General features: G+C 33.9%; 2 protein-coding genes and 1 pseudogene across 2 annotated transcripts; 1 reads left to right on the top strand and 2 right to left on the bottom strand.

The window, feature by feature from the left end:
* Positions 1–861: 861 nt before the first annotated feature.
* Positions 862–5,616, bottom strand: LOC122594122 (annotated as a pseudogene).
* Positions 5,617–6,529: 913 nt separating this feature from the next.
* LOC122593593 (probable UDP-3-O-acylglucosamine N-acyltransferase 2, mitochondrial) lies at positions 6,530–10,088 on the bottom strand. The gene is made up of 10 exons (XM_043766023.1): positions 9,665–10,088; positions 8,528–8,738; positions 8,349–8,425; positions 8,135–8,184; positions 7,637–7,701; positions 7,478–7,529; positions 7,338–7,408; positions 7,090–7,156; positions 6,913–6,984; positions 6,530–6,819 (listed from the first exon to the last, which is right to left on the bottom strand). Exons 1-10 carry the CDS (start codon positions 9,801–9,803, stop codon positions 6,763–6,765), a joined length of 861 nt encoding a protein of 286 aa, XP_043621958.1. The 5' UTR covers positions 9,804–10,088; the 3' UTR covers positions 6,530–6,762.
* Positions 10,089–20,034: 9,946 nt separating this feature from the next.
* LOC122592264 (cysteine-rich receptor-like protein kinase 29) lies at positions 20,035–22,931 on the top strand. The gene is made up of 7 exons (XM_043764454.1): positions 20,035–20,848; positions 21,027–21,155; positions 21,263–21,399; positions 21,490–21,700; positions 21,786–22,023; positions 22,354–22,504; positions 22,610–22,931. The coding sequence occupies exons 1-7, from the start codon at positions 20,035–20,037 to the stop codon at positions 22,889–22,891; spliced, it is 1,962 nt and encodes a 653-aa protein (XP_043620389.1). The 3' UTR covers positions 22,892–22,931.
* Positions 22,932–23,831: the final 900 nt, after the last annotated feature.

The following is a 23,831-nucleotide window of genomic DNA, read 5'->3' as shown; positions in this document are numbered from 1 at the left end:
AATCCGGATTCACCTCAAATTGAACCAAAACCCTAATGAAACCCTAAATCGACCCAAATCCGTTTTTGACCCGAAATCAAGCAAGAACCCATAAGATTTGACTAGGAAACATGTTTAATGACATGAAATGGAGAAATTAAGTTAGGTTTCACTTACCAAATCTTCCAAAAGCCCTTAAATCCGAATTTGACCCAAAGATGGAGATTTCTTGCGCTTAGAGGTTTGATCCTTTGACATGATGTTTAGTTGATGATGATGATGAAGTATTTATCACTAATCTAGCCCAAACAATAATAGAAAAATCCAAGAATTTAGAGGGAAGGGAGAGGTGTTTTGGTGTTCACTTTTGGAGAGGAAAAAGAAGAAAGAAATGAAAAGGAGAAGGAATGGGGGGAAAGGAGTTGGGGGCCGGCCTATAGAGGTCCAAATATGGCTCCCGCTCCGCTAACTTCGACCAATAGTTATTCGTTACTCATTCAAACGCTAAAACGAAACCGTATACCCAATCTAACTCAACGTTACGTTAAAACATGTCAAAACGTTCCGGAATTTATCATTTAATCATACCTTAAATTTCGTTTTGTTACAAGTCAACATAAGTCAAAAGTCGCGAATGTTACATCGTTCATGAACACAAACGAACGAACATGAACAAGTCATTATGTTCGTTATGTTCGTTTATCTGTTGATGAACCGTTTGTTAAAGTTGAACGAACGAATATGAACAAGGTCATGTTCGTGCTCATTCGGTTCGTTTACAGCCCTACCAATAGGGCAATACGGTGGTTTTTGAATCGACAATGATGAAGACGAACATCATTTACATGTATATGAATCTAGACATCAAACTATAGAAGAAAAGAAATAAACACATCTCACTAAATAATATATAAATGGAAATGTATACCAATTGAATACAGAAATTGGCTTGCAAAATAATTTAATAATAATCAACAGACAAAAAAATTCTGCTGCTTTTCAACCTAACAAGTTTCCAAAACAAATTAAATTATTCCCAAGTATTCTAAATTCATAGAAACCCAACATTTTACCTTCTCTACTTTGGACGCTTTGGAGCACTGCTGCTGGGATCTACACGCGACTTGCCACAAGCCTTTATCGTCCTTTTTTTCTGCTCCTCTTCGCTGTCTGACTCGGCACAATGCTCCCTGTCAGCATCGCTTGCTTTTTCCTCCTCAATATCCGCATCGCTTGATTCATCAGATCCTTTGTCGTACTTTTCTTCCTCATCATCATACTCTACCAATGATGCACTGTCAGATGCGTCATCTTCTGAATCGGACTCGGGTTCCATATCAGATGGTTCGTAAGCCTGGTCTGATTCCTGTGAAGCATCAGAGTCAGAATCACTACCTTCCAAATTAAAAAACTCCCACCCTCCTCCATCAAGGAACTTTTGCGGGTCATCAGTGATTGTTTTCAATATAACCCCCCAATTCATATTCAATCTACTTTCATAGTATTTTATGCCAGTTGTGTCGAGCCACTCTTTAATACCATCAAGTGACGTTGAAGGAATTGAACAGATACAACGCACATCACGCTTGAAATCTTTAAACACAATTGCTATGTCAAAATACTTCTGTCCGAGACTGACCCTTTCAAGGTTCACGATTTCGATCTCGCTCAAAGTAACCACAAGAAATGGAGTTTCAATGAGCTCAACCAAACAACTAGACGTCGGTACAATGAAAACTGAAGCCTTATAAGGCACCCCGTCAAACCCGAGCTCTCTTAAAGGCAGGTCAAATGCTTTGAACTTCGGTAGATCATTAACCCGTTTAACAAAATTTTGAAAATCCATATTAATCATGTTTTTACAGTCACGTTCTCTTTGTTCTTCCTCAATTTCATCTGGGTCATAAGTTGACCTCTTTGCACCTCCAAGTGTTTGCACAGCATCCATAACCTCCACATAAAATTGAACATCTTTTGTTTTCTTGTTTCCAACCATTATATGGTTGTTAAGATGAAAGTGAAGCAAAGTAATCATTTCTTTCTCAGCTGCTTGAAAAAAAGCGTGTTTAATATTAGCAAATAAAATTTCCACACTTTCACCTGACGTTGAAGTTGAGTATCTAGAACCCTTGTGAGCCTTAATAAGGTATCTAAAACCGTTGTCATGAGCCTCGAGAGTACCCTGAATCTTCCTTCCACGGCCCAGAAACGTGGGACGGATCCAAAGCTTAGTCAGTATGATTGGTTTAGACTTTTCCACAAGTTTCTCCTGAGTAACCAATGATGCTCTTTCAGCACTTTCAGTCTCCTGAGACGTGACAAATTTTCTAAGCCTGTTTATCTGTTCAACCACGTTACCACCATGGTCTAAGTCATTCAACCGAAATGAGGCCTTTTTCAGAAAAACTTCTGTCCTATTCTTGATTGAGTTTGGATCCTGTGACGCTCCAAAGTCAAATTCTATTTGAATATAGCAGTTTGGACCAACAGCTTGAAATGAAGCTTTCTTCACAGTAGCAATATGAAAAGGCACCTTGCCTCCATACAAGGGAATAAGAATCGACTTATTGATCTGGTCAACCTCAATCACCAGTTTCCCATTTGGAAGAACATCTTCTACATTTTTATAAGCAATTATATCATTTGAAGTTCTTGGTGACGATTTTCCGTCGCGAGTAGCACTTTTTCCTCCAGCAAACCGTTGAGCTGTTTCTTCGTTTTTCTGACGAGCAAGTTCAGCTTGATGTTGTCTTCTAAGCTGCTCTTGACATTTCATTGTTGTCTGACCTTAGAGTGGCTTTAGAGTACGAAGTTTTATTAACTTTAGGCTCGGGTCTTACTTGTGGTCTTTCATCTTCTCCCTCTAGGTCAGCGTCATTGAAAGAGTACGCAACATCTTCAAAAGCTTTAGGGCTGAAAGAAGTCACAACTTCGTTACCAGCCACAGTTAAGAAAACAGTATCTGAAAGTAATAGCGCATAATTTGGACTCTTTGTTTTGCTACTATTTGTCTGCAAGTTTCGAAACCCAAGTGAAACATTTAAAACCATACCCACTTTCAAGATTCTTTCATTTTTCTCATTAAGACTCAAGCTGGACTCACGAAACTCGAGACCAATTCCCGCGCCAGCTGATTTTGTCAAATTTGCAGTCAACTCAGGAGCTTCTTTTTCAACAACTGCAAATGCAGCCTTGTAAACATCACTAGCCTTGTTGTTGGGCTTCAGTGCACCTATGGCAGCCTCATGGGCTTTCAGCAGAACCTGGTATGCTTTGCTTTGAGTGGCATTTGAATCGATAAGAATAGTTCTAGCCACATTTGCGCAATAGCTATTGTAACGTGACCCGAGTGCACAAATTATCACACCAGCATCATAAGACAAATGATCATCATTGCTTGATGCACTGGGTCTGAGATCAAAATTTCCACCACTTTGAAAAATGGGAGGATAGCAAATATCAACATTATCAGCTTTCAGCTTCACTTTCAATTTAATAGGCTCCAAAATAGCTTTTTCAGTATCATCCATTAAAGAAGAATGAGTTACTTTCTTTTGCTCCTCAATTACCTGCTCAAGCTTTGGAACTGCAAACAGTTTCATTGCAGATGCAGTTAAGTATGCAGCATTCCTCACATTTTCTAGCTCACTAGTTTCTTTAACAGCAAAGAGATCTGCTAATCCATTTGTTATATCACTAAGTTGCAAACCAGATGACCTGAGTTTTTCGGTCCATTTCTCTAAAAGTTTTCCTTCAGAAGCCTCTCTGGCTACATGCCCAAGAACAGGGGAATCAAGAGATTCAATGGCATGTAATATGGTATCCATTTGTTTCAATTCGTCATCAGTTTTTTGCTTCACATGCATCAAAAAATCTACACCTGCTGCATCTTTAGCAGGCTTTTTGACAACATCAAGCAATGATGCTTTCTTTTGGCTGCATAAGAAGTGAATCTGTTTGTCTGAGAAAACCATTATAGTTTCTGGGAACTCATAACCAAGCAACCAAATGTTGAGAGCTGAAGACTTCAGATAACGAATATCATCAGAAGGGGGTGGGGTGGCTACTGCAAATGCATTACAAGATCCCCATAAGTCGGCTCTGTGCTCGCGCCAATGGGAATACATAGATCTCAGTCGCCTGGCAAGTGTACTTGCATCAATTGTATATCCACCACCAGCTGCTGTCATTTTCACAAATCACCTGCTGAAAATAACTCATAAGTTTCACGCCAAATAGAAAATGAGATGTTTAACTTGAAGTAACAAATCAAATAAAGTAATTTAATAGTATAATAAAACACATAAAACGTTCAAACACACTCTTTTGAGGTGCATAAGTTGAGATTGACCCACGTTAATTTTCAACATCAAAGGGCCTGTTAAAGAAAGCGTGAAGTTCCTTTGTTATTACTTACTCGTAACTTTTTTTCTCTCAACTTCAATATTCCAACCCGGAGTTGATTTATATTATGATGAAATCAATAGAAAAAAAAAACAAGCAACCTCACACTATTCAGGATATATAGAAACCCTCTAACACAGACACATGGAGAGTAAAATCAATCTCACAAAGACTTGCATTTGTAGCTGGTATTAAATTAAAAGATAACATAGATGCGCTTTTAGACAAGAAGACACGTTCAAAAACTAATGCAGAAACAAAATAAATATAGCTAAAGAAGATCAAAGAATAATGTTAGGCTCCAGTAATGAACTAATGATGCAATTCCAAAAACCAAGAAGCTAATTAAAATCATACGAAAATATTGTAATCAACAGAAAGATGGTGCAAAAAGTCAGTCGGGGATTTCACAAAGAAGAGTGTTTGAAATCCAAATTGTCTGTTAGGAAAGTCACCTATGATTTTTATTCCAAAACAAGTCTTTCGCTTGACAAAAACATAAATAAAAAGCATATCTTCCCCAGAACCTTAACCAAAACTCTATGAAACAAAAATAGATCCAATATTAGTTTTAAAATACGATGAAAACTTCAATCAATTCATAACACATTCAATTGCAAACGAACTCATGATCTCAGAAATAAATAAATAAAAATAGAATTTTTTTTAAAGAAAAAAAAAGAGTCATCTTTTCGTATCAAAAGTTATTATTATATCATCAAATAAAACTTGTAGAATTTCAATCAATTTGATGGAAACCCTAAAAAGTGCAGCATTCGTTACTCAGATTATTTGTCAATTAATAACCCTAAAAATTGTCGTCGAATTTTAACAGTAAAAAAATCCAAACATATATTCAAAATTAAAAAAAAAAAATATAATCAATCGTAGATCTGAAACCCTACACTTGGAAAATATTGAAACAAAATCGAAAAAAGGGGTTACCTGATTAATGAAAACGAAAATCAATGTGCGTGTGTTGTAAAAATGACATCCCGGCTTTTATAGGAGAAGATTTGTGTGTTTAAACCGCCATTCTCCTACGAAAATATCGCTCCCGCGATATTTCCAAATTTTTCTTGTATACAAATCCTTGTTTTTAAGAGGGATGAAGACCGAAGGCGTGGAAGGGAACGACCCCGGCGACGTGGGGTCGTCCCATTACAATCTTGGCGTTTGGTCGACGGTGAAGGAGTGGGGTGGTTGGCCTCGTTCATCTATTTTTTACGAGTATTTTTTTTTTATCCGGGCATATCTTGAAGATGATGATGATCAACATATGTTCTACTGTTTCATGGTTTTTGTTGTTTTAGTCCCTATACTATACGTACTCTTTCAAATATGTCATACATAGTTTTTTTTTTCTTCTAAAACAATGAATTAGAAGTTATTAGTTATACATAAATTTTTTTCTTTGGTAAGTTAAACAGAGATTTGAGTTTCAAATTGCTGTCAAGTTTCGCATTTTAGATGTTGTAGATTTGAATTTTCTTTTCAAACACCGACAGAAAGCGAATAATTTATCAACTTAAGCTTAAAAAAAAAAAAAGTACTCTAATTTACAATCAATATATAAGCTTGAACTTCTCAACTAACTCGGTGTTTCAAAATTCAAATGGAATTAAAACCTAGTAATGCATCAAAGTAGGAAGAAAAAGATTTACTACGAATAGTTCATTTGCATAATGATAGATTGGCAACCATATCCATCAATCAAATAAGATGACACTCTACTTCGATACGAGGATATCAGTATGTCTCAATCTATCGATAAACAATACGAATGTCAGAACATAAAACAGAGAAAACACTGCAGTGCAGTAAACAAGTTTTACATTGCCTGCTATTGAAAGGGCAGTTATGTTTTTATATGTGTAAGAGGTTCTGTCACTTGATGATGATCAAGAAATTATTGCCAGCTATATCGAATATTATTCTTGTTTTCATAACCATGGATAAGGAAACTAATAATGTTACAAAAGATTCATCATCAGTTTGAGGCTTTGAGCATCATATTAAAACCCCTTCGGCCGTTACTACAAAGATTAAACTTTATGTGCTTTAAAACAAAGAATTATGATGATTTAGCCTATGTTACCAAAGCAAAGAAGTGTTGTCTTGTTGCGCAAACAAAACAAGGAGCAGATATAAGTAACCACTAATGTAACTATATAGAAGCAAGGATACAAATATAACCCTCAGAGGGACAATCTCAAGCAATATTGTCCTTTTCTTGATCCAGAAAAGTGGGATCAGTATAATAAAAACCTTAGCATGTCAAACCGTCAAATGTGCACAACTATGCAAGTCCTTTTTGTTTCTCACACGCTAGCTGACAAAGTTCTCAAATGACCCAGTTCTGAGGATTTAAAATTTCTTCTACTTCAGTATTTGGAAACGTCTACCAACCTGTTTCCGCCATTCACGCATTGGGATCTGTAAAGGGATTGAAAATATAGGCTAACAGTCAGCTCATATATCAATGACATACATCGGAGGTCAATCATAAGATACTGCAAATATTCTTACAGCGGGGAAGCCACCATAGTCACCAGGTTTAGTAATATCTTTGGTCACACAGCTGGCAGCTGCTAGACGCACCTGCATTTCAAAGCATTATATTTTAGAAACATTTATGTGTAAACATGATTTTGGTGAAAAATAAAATTATATTCCAACTTCCCAAGCAATTGAGCATGCGAGTACCTTTGACACAATGGTGACATGATCACGAACTCCTACCCGGCCGCCTAAAGTTACATAATCGGCCATCCTAAGTAGAAAAAAAAAACATCAAATGAAACTTAACTAGAGTATATACTAGTATAGTAGTAAGGAATTAAAAACTATATAAAATAATTAAATGCTCCACCAGTCCCATATTTATTGTCCAAATTACCATAAATGTTTGTCCCATTAAAATTAGATGAACAAGTAAAAGAATCATGACATACGTTACAGAACCCGCAATGCCAACTTGCCCGCATAAGATGCAACACTTGCCAATCACTACATTGTGACCTATCTGGAAATTCAAATTGAATATCATGTTGGTATTGATTGACTTATGTTATATCGAAAATTAGATACATACCTGAACTAAGTTATCTATCTTTGTATGATCACCTATCAGAGTATCTCTCCAACTGCAGATATAAAACAGATACATATCATTTGTATAATTAGAATCCTGCAACTATTTAAGCACTTCACTTTATGAGAGCCTCGCTGAAATAAAACAATATAAGCTCACCTGCCCCGATCAATGCATGAATTTGCACCAATCTCAACATTATTCCCTATAAGAGCTTTCAGGGCCTGGAGATTAAGAAAAACAAATGCAAGAGGCAAAACTGAATTCATGACAAGTGATGGGTTTAAAAATTCTAACACATAAGGCATCTAATCAAATATCAGGTAAAAAATGATTTCAACCACCTCCAAGTGGTCTAGTAGAATTGTGGCAATGAGTCTTATTTCCTCAAAAAAGGTCTATAGTTCGAGTCCTGCCCTAGGCATTATCTTGGGGCGGCCAAGAAAATGGCCAGAATCGTCCACGAGCAAAGCCCAGTTAGACCACTACAATGAGCCAAAAATGGTTCGCCATCGCGAGGTAACCCTTAAGGCCTTAACCAAGGGAAAACTTTTTAAAAGAGGTATACAAATGATTTCATTCGCTTCTGTAAACAAAGAGGAAACAACAAAGATACTAAGAATGGAAAACGTAGGAAACAAATGAAGGTTTACTAACTTGAGGCTTTTTAGCCACGACACCATCCTCATCCACAAAAAAGCCAAAGCCTGTAAAACCAATGGCTACCTTACAAATTCTATAACATTGACAAAAAGAAACTACAAGGAGCTGGTCCAAAAGTTTGAAAAACCAATAACAAAGCATTAACTAATTGTTTGGCACACCTAAATTTTGTCAAAACTTCAACACGTATCGTTCAAAATGAACATACCATCTTGACCAATGCAGACTCCGTGATGGATAAGACACGAATCACCAATTGTGCAATTAGCAAGTGCAACATTATACCTGATTACACGTAAGATTTATACATTTTGGAGGGAAATATGGTAAACGTAAAAAGGTCAGAAAAGGATGCAAAATGTACGATACAATGGGTCAAAAACATACCCTATCTTTGTCGATTGACCAATTATAACATCAGGTCCAACTACAGTTCCTGATCCTACGTGAACATTTCCACCAACAACAGACCCTGAATGGACTACCGCACCAAAATCTACGGACGCAGTAGGATCAATGTTGGCTGACTTATGAAACATCCCTCCTCCTTTGTGCCATCTCAAAAACTCATGATAATCCCTTTTATCGATACCATCGTCTAATCTTGGATTATAAGCATATATGAAATAATGCAAGTTTGAGTTAGTACCCTCCCAAGGTCGATCGAGCTTATCAAGCTTATAGGTTAAATATCTTTTCTGCTATATAATATATATACATATAGGGTTGGGTTATATTAGGGACTCCTTATTTTAGGGAACATTAGGGACAAGTAACTTACACATGTGTAAGTCGTGGTGGCGGTGGTTGCCGTCGCTGGAGGATCATGGTGTTGGTCGGAGATGATGGTGGTGGTGGTGATGGTGGTTTTATAACTTACACATGTGTAAGTACAATGTAAGTTCTACTTACACATGTGTAAGTCGTGGTGGCGGTGGTCGCCGTCGCTGGAGAAGCATGGTGGTGGTCGGAGATGATGGTGTGGTGGTGGTGGTGATCGGAGATGATGAAAAATGAATGATTGAGAAGTGTCCCTAATGGTCCTTAAAATAAGGAGTCCCTAATTTAACTTTTCCCTATACAATAAAAGTGCAAGTGATTAACTAAACAGTGGTCTACAACTTAAAGCTGACACATATAACACTGGATATAACACCATAATTGCAGGCCAGATTTTAGATGACAAAAGCCAAATCAAAAGGACCGGACTTCTTCGAGCAACAAGTTGCCATATTGACGGGCTACTACGCCTACCTCAAGTGGTTGGCGAGTGTACTGACTATCAACCAATCAGGATATGACTTTCATTAATAAACTTAGAATCCTAATTATGAAAGATACATCCATTTTTTGTGCCCAACTTGAAGTATTGAAGCAAATCGGTAAGAGTAAGGTCATTGAGGCATTTCATCAAACAGGTGATATGCAAATACATGACTAGGCCAAAGGACAATCAGCCAAGGATTATTATATATATATATATATATACATACAGTACATAAAACATAAATGGGTTTTGCTCACCAGAGGCAATGTGGCCGGGGGGCCAAACAGAAAAATTACGGCGGCTAATAAGAGTTGAGATGAAGAGTGTCAATGGTAATGAAGAAGAAGAGTAGCAATGTTGAGTAAATAGTTTTGAAGGGATCACTCGAATCGCCATTTGATTATTGGATTTTTGTTAATATTCAAGAATCATTTGATTATTTTTTAACTCGAAGAGCTGGGTTGAGGTTATAGTTTAGTTAAAAGTAAAAGTGAGATTTTTGACATCATATTAATTAAAGTCAATCATATGATAAATTAATGAGAATATTCCATATATCTTGGGTTAGAACTGTTTGGTCAAATTATCAAGAGTTCCAGCTTCTAGGAGATTTTGTCAAATCTGATCGCCTATCACTGTATCTTGAAAGTGGCGTTAGTGAGAATCAAGCAACAGACCCATAAGGTTTTGGCCGCCAGACAATATAGTTTGACATCACAAAAAGCATTAAGGATCAGAGTTTTAAGGTCTCTACCACCATCCTTCCTCTTTCTCATTGTCACATCAATTTTTTCTCTCCTAAATCACCTCTTTCTCAATCACTACCAACTATACTTCTTCCTCACCCATCCTCAACGACCAACCAAAGAAAAAAACAAAACAAAACAAAAAAAAAATGCATTTGGCCCCACACTCACCACTTCTCCCTCCGTCCTCTCCTTTCCACCCATCGACATGCCTTCATCGACGAAGCCTCGTCGACGGCATTGAGGAAGAGCCCACGAAAGAGTCGTTGGCTCGGCCTAAGAAGATGGACAAAATGACTCCAAACACACATCACTTGCTATGTTTTTGTTGACAAATTTGTAAGCAACAAACACTCCAAACATCTTAAACTTACTATTTAAATAGAAACAAATACATACATATCTATATAACTTATCAATGACTCAACATTTAAGTTTCATTAGTGATTTAAAAACCGACAATATTATACATGTTAACAATATATTTCAAACTCGACGTGCGTAGCACAGACATTTAAACCCTCGTTCATATATAAACTTAATAGGACAACATAAATGAGCATATTTTAATACTAATTAATAGTCTTCTTTTTAAAATAATATCCGATTCATGAGATCATGTAACAAATAAAATCAAGGGTTAATTATGGTGCATAAAACATCAACAAAAATTCAATTTTAATGCGTAAATTGAGAAAATAAATTTCCAATAAATGAATAATTAAATTTAGTAAGGGATTAGTTTTTTATATAATAATAACTAAAAGGTAAAATAAGAATTTTCAAAAATTCAAAAGATGAAATGAAATAAACATATCCTATATCATATTCAATTCAATGCTAATATAATTTGATATAATCAATATGTATTAGCACTCTACATAATAACGTTAATAAGTACGTGACTAAATTTTTCATGTGAAAGTTTATATTCTTTATATAATTTTTTAATATATAGATTTGAATAAGTAAATATCACAAAATATTATAAAGAAAAAAATGACAAAATAAACCAAAAACTTAATTGACACACAAAGATTTAAGCCACATTAACCATACTAAAAGAATATATGCATAATTTATGTTAAAAATATAAAGACTTGTAGAAAAGAGTAACCATAAAAAAAATAATAATAACAAGAAACTCAAATGTAAGTTTTAATAATTTACTTTGTCAGAGGTTAAACATTAAGAGCTGTAAAAAAAAATTACAGATTTGTCACTTTTCATGAAATCAGACATGCTTGAAAATGAAAATTATCTAGGTATATTCTTAATATGTATAATAACTAGTGCTCAGACCCGTCCAATGGACGGGTAGTCTCAATATATATATATATATTATATATATATATTTGAACAACAAAAAATATTGATTCGAGTTTACTCATTTTTTTCAATTTTAATTAAATAAAAACCAATTTTCACAACTGAATTAATACGAAAGCTAAAAGGAAACATATGTAAATAAACTCTATATAAATATTGATTTCACTTTACCTTTTTTTTCAACTTTAGTTAAAATAAAATTTTGTAGCTTTTTTATATCTAAACTTACTACAAACACAAACAACAATTTTATACTAAACAGTTTAGAGTTAAGCTTAACAAAGAGAAATTTTATACTAAATATCTTAGAGTTAAGCTCAACAAATAGAAATTTTATACTAACAATTTAAAGTTAAACTAAACAAAGAGAAACAAAAAATGTATAGTATATAATTTGAAAAATACATATCAATTCATCAACAAAAACAAAGACCCTCTCGAACATTTTGATTTTCTTCAGTTTATTCCACTCTGAAACAAATAAAATACAGAGAAGTCCTAAACCAACAAAGATATGATGATGTGATTACCACATTCTTCGAATCTGATAGCTGCCTGCATCAGTAGCATTTGAAGACAGAGAAGTCCTAAACCAACAAAGATATGGCCACGAGATCATTTAATTTTGATGTAGACATGAAAACAAAAAATAACATAAAACAAATGCAGTAATGAATCAAAAACAGAGGTTTTCTAATGCATTCTTAGAGTACCAACTGTTTACGTATTAAACATATGCTAAGTTAAACTGATTCTTACAAATATTATCAATTCGATCAACTTTTTTCTCATTTATAAATGTGTATATTATCTATACACTTTTACATGTGTAAAAGTTATATAATTCCACTCTCTTATATTAATAAAACAAAATTATGATGATGTCATTTAACTTAAAAAGAAATTTCCATGAAATGTTATCATATAATTTTAATATTTTTATGACATCATAAAAAAAAAAATTAAGGTGGGCAAAATAAACAATAATGGAAACTTATTTCAAGATATGATTTCAAAATAGTTTTATTAAATAATCATGGAAGGTTTCTATTAAAATAGGAAATAAATTTTTAAATCAAAGTTGATTTTATTGTAATACTATTTTGGAGTTAGAGTTATGCTATTGAATTATATTAGATTTTTAACAAAGTTTATGTGATGTATTGTATAGGTTATAATTTTTAAACAAACTGTAATTTTAATATCGCTTATTCAAAATGTTAATGTACAATATAAAATGTTTAACATAATCAAAAGTTAAACATGTTTGCATTGTGTTGTATCTTAAAAGAATCAAATTATATTCGGCTGCCCGCATAATATATATCATATAATATATATATATATATATATATGGTCGATCAAAGATTAATTATAAGTGTTATTATATTATTTTTTAGTTATATATAGATATATATTAAATATAAAATAAAATAAGAAGATTAGATACATTCAAAAAGTTACAAATAGATAAGTACAAAATTTATTTTAATAACAAAAAATCTACATGTCATGAAAATTTACCAAAATATTAAAAAAAACTACAACTGAACAAAAATCATACATGTTATCTAAATAAATGTGCTATATAGAATTTTTTTTATATCATCTTTTAGTTATATAGAGAGATAGATATAACGTATCATTGGAGTTTTAAAAATATAAGTGTTTATGTTCGTCTGTTTCATATTTTAATATTTAATCAAGTGTTACTTCGGTACATAAAATTACATTGAATGCTATATCAAGTTAATTAAATGTAAATAATAGCAAATTCAATAACTTATTACGTTACTCGTAGTAGAAAAATATTTTAGTTATGTAGACATTATTATGGCTGAATGTTTGATATCATTCAATGCTTGAAGGGTATATATGTATCATTACCAAATAACATTTGTGATTTACTCCGTATTTCATAACTTTACTAGAATCCATCCAAATTGATTTGACATTGACCATTGATCCTGGTAATTTCATTAGTTGGTGTGTTGAATGAAGGAGACTGATACGTTGAATAAGGAGACATGCGTATTAGTTCCAAAGACACCTGTTGGGCTGTTGATCCTGAAGTTCCAACATTCTTTTGGGAGACACCTGCACTAAGTTGAGTTTCCGGGCTAGCGTTCAACATGGCTTAGTGAATCAATGTCGTGGTATGACGGTGGTATTTTGGGTGAGATGGTGGTCTCACGGATGGCGCCAAATAATTGTGCAGCAAACCACGTCGTGTGCTCTACAAATGAGGAAAACTCTCTCGAGGAAAGTAGGAAAAGGGTTTAGGGTTTGTTGGCGATTTTCCAAAAGTAGGGCAATGCCTTTTTACGCCAAGAATGTGCATTTTAGGGTTTTTCGGCCGAGGATAGACCATTTATAATGTGGAGAAATCCTTCTCCTTATATAGGAGAAGGTTTATTGAAGGAGAAGGTTAGATTTTTTTCTTTCTTTCTTAGATTTAGTTACCATAGTTATCCAAACTCTTTCTTAAGATAAATATCATAATTAAAGACGAATATATATATATATATATATATAAAAAGGTAACCTATTTACACGAAACTCCTATTAAAGGTAACATATTTTGTTTTCGTCTATTTAAAGGATCCTATTTTCAAAAAATTCATGATAAAGGGTACATCGTTAGTTTTTGACAGACGGAGCTCGTTAAGTGTCATGTCACCGATGTCATGTCATCAGTTTTGATGACGTGGCACTTGACTTTGACCGACTCATATATATATCGAAATTAGGTCGGTTAAAGTCAAGTGTCACGTCATCAAAACTGATGACGTGACATCGGTGACGTGACACTTAACGAGCCCCGTCTGTCAAAAATTAACGATATACCATTTATTAGGAATTATTTGAAAATAGGATCCTTTAAATAGACGAAAACAAAATAGGGTACATTTAATAGGAATTTCGTGTAAATAGGTTACCTTTTTATAGAATAAACCCTTTAAAAAACTAAAAAACACTTCAAAATTAAACTAAGTGAAAAACATTTGTTCTGAATTGGAAAGAACGTTTTCTTTTCTTCTTTTTCGGATTGGTATAGAAGGTCTTATAAGTTCAATAACGAGAATTATTGTTAGCATCTATTTATGTTCTATCACTCACTATAAGAAAATATATTATCCAATAATTTTACAAAATGAGAAAATAATACAAAGATATTCTTCTTTTTAACATCCACACAGTTAATAATGACTTATCGTAAGCTTACATCGAGAACACCTCACATTTTGTTTTTTTAATCATAAAAATCATAGGGGCCCATGGTTTTATTTAAAATACAAACAAATATTGAAATATTTGATTGTGAGGGTTCTCGATCTAAACTTAGATATAGAACAACCACATATTCACTCTTCCCCGTTTTAAATTACTATCTCCAAACTATGCTTTTGATTTAAAAATAAGTTTTGAAAATATTTTTCTCTTTCTTATTTTTCTTCTTCACTAATCATCTCATCTACATTCTTCCTATTCACTGCAATATAAAACAACAAAGAAGACAATTTACATGATTTTTGATCCATTTGATTTGCTAGAGATAAAATATAAGACAAATTTTTTTTAAAAACATGCTTCAACTTACTTCATAGTTAATCCAAAAGACTGTCTCGATTTGAGGCCGATGACAATGGCGCATGGTCTCTAATGCTATATATATGTCATTTAAGACTAAAAGAGGGTAACTCATAATAGAATGTTATAGCGTTACAGGTATGATCAATGACTTATATATATATATATATATGCATGTATATTCTGTAGATTTATTAGTGTTATATAGTTGATGAAAAATATATAATAAAGGATACTCCGTATTATCATAATAGTTAAACTTACTTAAATTTAAAACTTAAAATATCATACAAGCTGATTAATTAATCTTCTGCAGAAGTATATTTGTTGTTTTATTTTTGAAGTAAAATTGAAAAAAGGCAAAGAGATAGACGAGACAATTAAGGAAGAGGAGTGATGAAAGAAAAGAAGAAAATAAAAATATTTACTGGAACTTTTATTTAATTCAAAAGCATAGTTTGGGAAAAAAATTTTAAAACAAACGAATTTGTGTCCAACATTGTAAAAAGAGACACATTTTTGGTATATAATTTCTTTTTAGCCACGAATACTTTTCTTTATATAACCTTACAATCCACACACCACTCCCCCCTCTCATACAATAGTACATATTTCTCCATTTTCTTAACCTTCATTTTTAGTCCCCATTCACTCAAAATCTCATTTTAAAATCTTAATAAAAAAAATTAAAGTTAATTAACCTTACAATCCACAACCCCCCCCCCCCCCCCCCCCCCTTCTTCTCCTACAATAGTACAGATTTCTCCATTTTCTTAACCTTCATTTTTAGTCCCTATTCACCCAAAATCTCATTTTAAAATCTTAATAAAAAAAATTAAAGTTATGTTCAAACAAGTGTCTCAACCAAAAACTTCAGATTTGTTCAGCAAAAGTTCTTATCAAACAAGATTTCGTGCCCAAAACCACCTCCGTTTGATCTTCAATGCTTAAAATTTTTCAATGAAATGACAAAGCCAACGGTGGTAACTGAAGCCACACTTTAGGAACAAACTCTAATGCACCTATCTCCATGCATGTCATGAGCGACTACATTTGCTCCTCTTTTCACTTACGTTGATTCTCACCATCTCCTATTTATGGGTGTAGTCTACTGCAAAGAACATCTTAAACTATACAATAATACTAGCCGGTAAGCCAGCACATGATCTACAATAATCCCTTAAACTATACAAAATCTTGATATATATATATATATATATATAGCTCTAAACGGAAAGGTGACCGTTTTTAATATTGTAAATTAAATATGTTGACCTCCTTATATATGAATTGGATGTAATATTCCAAACAGGCTTTGTTATTCCGTCTGTCTTCTGAAATCAATTTCATAGAAAAAATGAATTTCCAAAATCAAACAACAATGAGTTAACATACCCGTATAAAATCTCAATTTACTAAATCTTATAATCTCCATACCAACAAAAGAATCTAGGTTACTATTAAAAAGCCATATAGAGAACATTTTATTAAAAAACAATGAGATATGAAGGATGGACTTCTAGCTTTCCATCTTCCATTACGACTAAAGTGTTTGTGCAAACAAATATGCGAAATTTCTTATGAGATAGTTTTATGGACGCAATGAACCTATTTTCATTCATCATCACCACTTTAAACTTATTGATGTAGTCATGATCGTGTTCCTCCGGTGATGGAATTCCTTCATTTCGGATAAACTTGGCCTCTTCAAACAAATACATTGATACGATCAGTGTATTTAAAGTTACATACTCAAAAGGTGAACTATAATAAACTGCGTAAATTCTTATCTATACAACCGTGAAATTAAATAAGAGGTGGGTGTTCATTTTCTGATTAACCGTATAACCCACCCAATCTATTTGACATGTGTAAAAACACGATTTGGGTGTTTTTCAGTCACCTGCCAAACGTTTTACTAAAAGCTTCCTTTTTGCCACCACGAAGTCTTCAGATTTTTTAGCCACATCCTTTGAGTCCTCTAATATATATATATATATATATATATATAAGAAGGAAAAAACAATTTAGTTCATTCGAAAAAAAACACGCAAATTATTAAAAATATGAGATTTAAAAGGAAAGAGCATATACATTGGATAGGAACCCCCTGATTACATGTACCATTTGATACCTACTAATTCTTCAGCTAGGCTAGGTTCTTTGCAGTAGACTACACCCATAAACAGAAGATGGTGAGTAGCAACGAAAGTGAAAGGAGGAGCAAATGTAGTCACCCGTGGCATGCATGGAGATAGGTGCATTAGAGTTTGTTCCCAGAGTGTGGGTTCAGTTACCACCGTTGGCTTTGTCATTTCAATAATAAAATTAAAGCATTGAAGATCAAACGGAGGTGGGTTTGGGCACGAAATCTTGTTTGATAGGAACTGTTGCTGAACAAATCCGAAGCTTTTTGGTTGAGACACTTGTTTAAACATAATTTTAATTTTTTTAAAGATTTTGATAGGAGATTTAGGGTGAATGTGGGCTAAAAATGAAGGTTAAGAAAATTGAGAAATCTGTATTACTGTAGGAGAGAGAAAGTGTGTGTGTGTGGATTGTAAGATTATGGTTATGTTTGGCACAAGTTTTTTAAAAGCTTTTTAGGAGCTTTAACTTTTTGTTTTAAACTAAAAGCTCTTGTGATATTAAAAGTTTTGTTTGGATGGTATTAGCTTCAGCTTTTATCTTGTAACTAAAAGCTTTGAATTGAACGCTACCAAAATGAACGTTCAAAAATTGGTGGAGCTTTTGTTTTTTAAATTTACACAAATAACCCTATCTTAATCGTATCACAATTCTTTTTTTCCAACCTCCTATTGATTCATTATTTAATAACTCTATCTTAACTCCTTTGGATATCTACCATATATAAAGTCACTATTACTTATTGTATGTATCTGCCATATATAATGAGAATTATGTTTAGTTATTTACATATTATATGTGTTACCAATCTGCATATGCTAATGCTATAATGAGTAAAGAACCACATAGTATATCTTAGTATGTGATTTTTGTTATTATTGAATGTCTTTATAATACTTCGTATAAAAGTGAATGAGTAATTGCGTTTTGTCCTTACATTTGCTGGACCTAGCTCATACATGGATCTCCCAAAGGGAGAGGATTTCCTCAAGTTACTCTAAAATGGCTAGTCATGTTAGAGTAATCTTGACCCTTGATTTTCAATCAAGGGTTAAAATCTTCCCAACTTGAGTTAAGTTTGGGAAATAACTTGAGGTAATCTATTCCCAAACCGAAGAGGTAAAGAACCTCTATTTCTTTTGTGTAAAATGTCTAAAATGGATCAGTTAGTTATATGGAGCACCCAATTAGTTTGCCGATCGACATATAGAAATTTCATGTTAGATGTTCTTATTATCACTAGGTTATAACATTGTAAAGAGAGGCTAGCCAGACATGAAATACAACTCAACTTTTCGTTTGTACTTTTTTATCATTTTATATTTTTAGTTGAAGCTATAGCTACTATACCAAACACTTAAAAAAATTTTTTTTTTATAACTAATAGCTTTGATGAAAAGCTACAACTTACAGCTAGAGCTAGTTTAGACAAACACACCCTATATAAAGAAAATTTTCCGTGTCTAAAAAGAAATTATATACCAAAAATGTCTCCACTAGGACCACTACTACAAAAAAAAGTTGTTTTGGAACGTTATTTTGCGTTTTTGTAACGCTTTTTGGTCCGTTCCAATAAATGGCATTCCAAATCATAAAGTGCTTTTTGGAACGATTTTACAACCATTCCAAATAATCAATTTTTTGTAACGGTTATCAAAAGACTGTTCCAAATGTATTTGGAAATTTTAATATGTAGAGAGACTGCACGCTTCCATAAGGACCTCCGACCACCAGATATCATACCTGTCAGCCACCACATCATAAGAGTATATATCTGTCTGACGAGCCCGACTACTTTGAGAGTATGAAGATTAGCAAGCATGTGACCTAGCAATACTTTAGCACAAGTTGGACAATACATATACAATAGCAACCATAATGGACATATTAAACAACATAAAAATGTAGAAACAACATAACCAAGACAAACATACATATAAAAAGGAATTGACTAAGAAGTTATGGGGCGTGATGGTCTAAAAAGATAACGAATGCTACACAACCTAAGGAGCAAAGTATTTTAGGCCGCCTAACTAACTAATCTTAGTACTCTCACAAAACCACTAAACTAAACCTAGACATCTAGTCCTCTAGAAAAACTCTCATTGGTCATGTCCTCCGACAGACAAAGCATTTGGGTCAACAAACGCTAGAGTAACCTCTCCTTCGGTTTAGGCCTATCACAAGTTCAAAAATCAAACAACAATGAGTTAACATACCCGTACAAAATCTCAATTTACGAAATCTTATCATCTCCATACCAACAAAAAAAAAAAAGAGTGATTTGAGCTAAAAGAAAATTAAGCTAAATATAGTACACTATATTGCGAAACACAATTGAGCATTAGACTCGACGATGACATATTCACATTTAAGTCTTGAAAATTAATTCAAAGTTGTTACGTTGTTAGTCGACTGACCAGGGATTCAAATAAGAATCATAAAATGACATATATTTGGCGTGTCAGAATACTTTTCCCTGTTGACTTTTGAATTCATTGTTCCTTTCATCTAGAAATTAAGTTGTAAATAATCGGAAGCTTCGAATTAGTCAACTAGCGTCATACCGGGGATGCACCTTTGTCTTTGTTTTCTTGTGTTTTTTCTACAATTTTGGTAATTAATAATTTAATACCTTTCAGGAAATAAAATAAAATTTTAGTACACGCGCGATTGACCAAAACAACTCATTTGTGGTAAGTCAAAGATTCAACTACAAGCTTTTGTCATAAATTAAGAGACCTCGATATTTCATCTCAAGGATATATATATCCAAAGCCCTATCATATTTCATTTTACGAAGCTGCACCATAATGTTAATAGCATTAACCAAAAAACTGATTATACTTTTATTCCTTATCATCGTAAATCAACTCACCATTTCAGTCTGTCAAGATATAAGATCAGCTTGTGATAGTATCGCAAATTTCACTATAAACGGTACATACCATAGAAACCTTAACAATGCTTTGTCATCCCTCACATCCGACACCAGCATTAGGTACGGGTTCTACAACCGGTCTGCTGGCCAGTCCCCCGATCAAGCCAATGCGATCGGCCTATGTAGAGGTGACATTGAACCAAATGATTGTCGAAGTTGCATTAATCAAGCTATTACAACACTAAGAGACATTTGTCCTAATCAAAAGAGTGCAATTGTTTGGTACGTTACTTGTATGTTACGTTACTCAAACGTCACCATTTTGGGAAATTCAGACGAGAGTCGTGTACGATGGAAGGCTAACGGTAATAATGCATCAAACGTGGATCAGTTTAACCAAGGGCTCCGCCGCCTTTTTGATCAACTAACAAACGAAGCTGCTAGAGGTGGATCTCTACGTAAGTATGCTGCCAACGCCACGAACGGCCCTGGGTTTTCGACAATTTATGGGTATATGCAGTGTACTCCCGATTTGTCAGAGGTTCAGTGTTATAATTGCTTGGGTAGTGCAATTAGGTACATTCCAGATTGTTGTGATGGTAGACGTGGAGTACGAGTTTATTATCCTAGTTGCAATCTTAGATATGAAATTTACAGGTTCTTAGATAATACGGTGTCTATTGTGCCACCATTGCCACCACCACCAGACGAATCATCTCCTCCACCACCGCCAGTGTCACCCTCAGGTGTGTTTGTGTCTGTACGTACATCCAACGTCGTCGCCGCCAAAAGATTTGGCGGGATTTTTCCTGATGGAGGGAAAATGAAAAAAAACTATTAAAAATAATTTAGCGACGCCTTTCTTTCTCATCCATTCTTTGTTGTTTCTATGATGGCTTCACTATAATTTTTCGAGATTTTCAGGTGATGATAGTAACACAAGAACAACCATTGTAGTCATTGCCATTGTTGTAACTGTTAGTGTTGTGATGCTGGCAGTAGTTTTTGTTTGCATCTTTGTGAGAAGAAAAAGAAAGCTACCACAAAATTTAGGTAGGTGCTTTCTTATTTCATATTTTCATGCATATTATTTTCTCTTGATGCGTGCCGCATTGTCTAGGATTTTAATTACATTCTAATACTTATGACCACAATCCTAGTTCACGAGGACAGTGACATCGACGAAATTAGTACGACCGAATCATTGCAGTATGAGTTTGCTGTCATTAGAGCAGCAACAAATGACTTCTCCGATAGCAATAAGCTTGGACAAGGTGGATTTGGTCTAGTTTATAAGGTAAGCAATATGAAATTACTATTCGTGACACACAACAAAAAAACAAGTGTTAGAATTTTTAGTAATTTTGTTTGAACTAAAAATTTTCAGGGTAAGTTACAAAACGGACAAGAAATAGCAGTGAAGAGGTTGTCGAGGGATTCGGGGCAAGGAGAGCAGGAATTTAAGAACGAGGTCTTGTTACTTTCAAGGTTGCAACACCGAAATTTGGTTCGACTCCTAGGATTTAGCCTAAAAGGGTCTGAACGACTTTTGATGTATGAGTTTGTACAGAATGCAAGTTTAGATCACTTTGTCTTTGGTAAGTTAAAGTACTGAAAATTTAATAAATCTGGCCAAATTAATTTTTCTAATAGTTTTTCTTACATTTGATGCTAAATTTATAGATCCATCAAAACGCAAGACTCTTGATTGGGAAAGAAGATACAAAATAATAGGGGGTATTGCAAGGGGACTTATGTATCTACACGAGGATGCACGATTAAAGATAATTCATCGAGATCTGAAAGCCAGTAACGTTTTGTTGGATGGTCAAATGAATCCAAAAATTGCAGATTTTGGTATGGCAAGGTTGTTCACGACCGAAGAAACCCAAGCCAACACCAGTCGAATTGTTGGAACCTAGTAAGTTTTGTTACAAGATTGGAATTTTTGGTTGTCCGTGACATTATTTTCACACTAGAATCTTACCATTTGTGAACCATTTACTAGTTAAAAGGCTTTTTAAACAGCTTAAAGATATCAACAAATATGGCTCTAGTGTCATAAATGCTCAAGCTAAAGTGTAGTTACTAGATGTTGTGAGGATGATGGTCTATATTCGGTTTATGGCATGTAGTTATAGACTTATAGCTATAAGGGAACTCAAGTTTTGGCAATCAATATACTTAGTTAGAAACTTAGAACATTTATTAGTAATTAATATACCGATTAACAAGTATTTTGTTGTATTAGTGGATATATGGCGCCAGAGTATGCAATGCATGGGCAATTTTCAGTCAAGTCAGATGTTTTTAGTTTTGGTGTATTGATTCTTGAAATTGTAACGGGTCAGAAGAACCATACTTTTCAAAATGGAATAATGGTAGAGGATCTTCTTAGCTATGTAAGTGATGACATCCTTTTTTCTTATTCTTTCATTTCAATATATAGGCATTATGTTTTGTGTACATCTATTATGATTCCCATTTCACAATTCGTGTGTATCCAGGCATGGAAGAGTTGGAGAGATGGAAAGGCTTCAAGTTTAGTTGATCCGACACTGTGCACCAGCTCTCTACGTGATATGCTCAGATGCATACACATTGGTCTATTATGTGTTCAAGAGGAACTTAATAAACGTCCAACTATGGCTTCAGTCATTCTTATGCTCAGTAGCTTCTCTCTAACCCTCCCTGTTCCTTCGGAGCCTGCCTTTTTCATGCACACAAGTACAAATCCTGAAATGCCCTTATTTGAGTACACTTCAAGTACGGATACTAACCAATTATAAAGTAAATCAAAATCTTTACGAGAATTTGTAGAAGAAGATATTGCTAAGTGTGACGACTTATATTTCATATAGCTGAATATATTTATCAGTAAGTGTGGTTTACGGATGTACAGTGTCTTCTTATATATTCCAATATCGCAAATTCCATCCAATAAAACGGAAGAATTATAAATCTCCAAAATAATAGATAAAATTACCGCAAATAAAGCCATTGCGACACCCATCAAAGGGGTCGTTCCCCACCCGGGAGCTACTTTACCATATTCCGAATTTAAGCATAAGTTTATTGTTTGACACACCTTAATTTCGCCATAACTTTATCACATGTCATTCAAACTGATTTTAATAGAACGTACATATTCAGTTATCAGCATGGCTTTAAATGATTATTTTTAAAAACATTATCATTCACATCAGTCACGATGCATGTTGATAAGGAAAGGAAAATGATCATTAAATGTGAACCTGTTTGCCCGTAATGTGTTTCGTCTTACTTTGTTAATCTGATATATATTAGGGAATATACTCTTTGTGTCATTGTGTACTTGTATGTCAAGTCCCTAATGACAGCTGAACCAATTCAGAAGAAGTAAAAGATAAAACATCAAAAAGGAAAGCAGTTATCTATGTTTGACCGTTAGTATAGCATGGCTATTTAGGGGAGAATCTACATACATACACGATCCACAAAATGGCATATTTTCTAGTGGGTGATTCACCTTAAGAACTAACTGGTCTGAATTGACTTATCTATCTCACCTGGGATGTCTAACAAAAGCCCTATTGAGAGAAAATAGGGCGTTTTTTTACATTCGGGTAAAGCAATAGAGTTTTAATCTGAGTGTTTTGGGAATAGAAGCCATGGAAGGCCTTGCAGCTGCATCTTCTTGAACACATTATAAACCGACATTTATGAACCTAATATTGACTTCAGCTTCTG

This window comes from Erigeron canadensis, chromosome 3 (assembly GCF_010389155.1).
Source record: "Erigeron canadensis isolate Cc75 chromosome 3, C_canadensis_v1, whole genome shotgun sequence".
Classification (NCBI taxonomy): domain Eukaryota; kingdom Viridiplantae; phylum Streptophyta; class Magnoliopsida; order Asterales; family Asteraceae; genus Erigeron; species Erigeron canadensis.
This window is presented reverse-complemented; position numbering and strand designations above follow the sequence as displayed.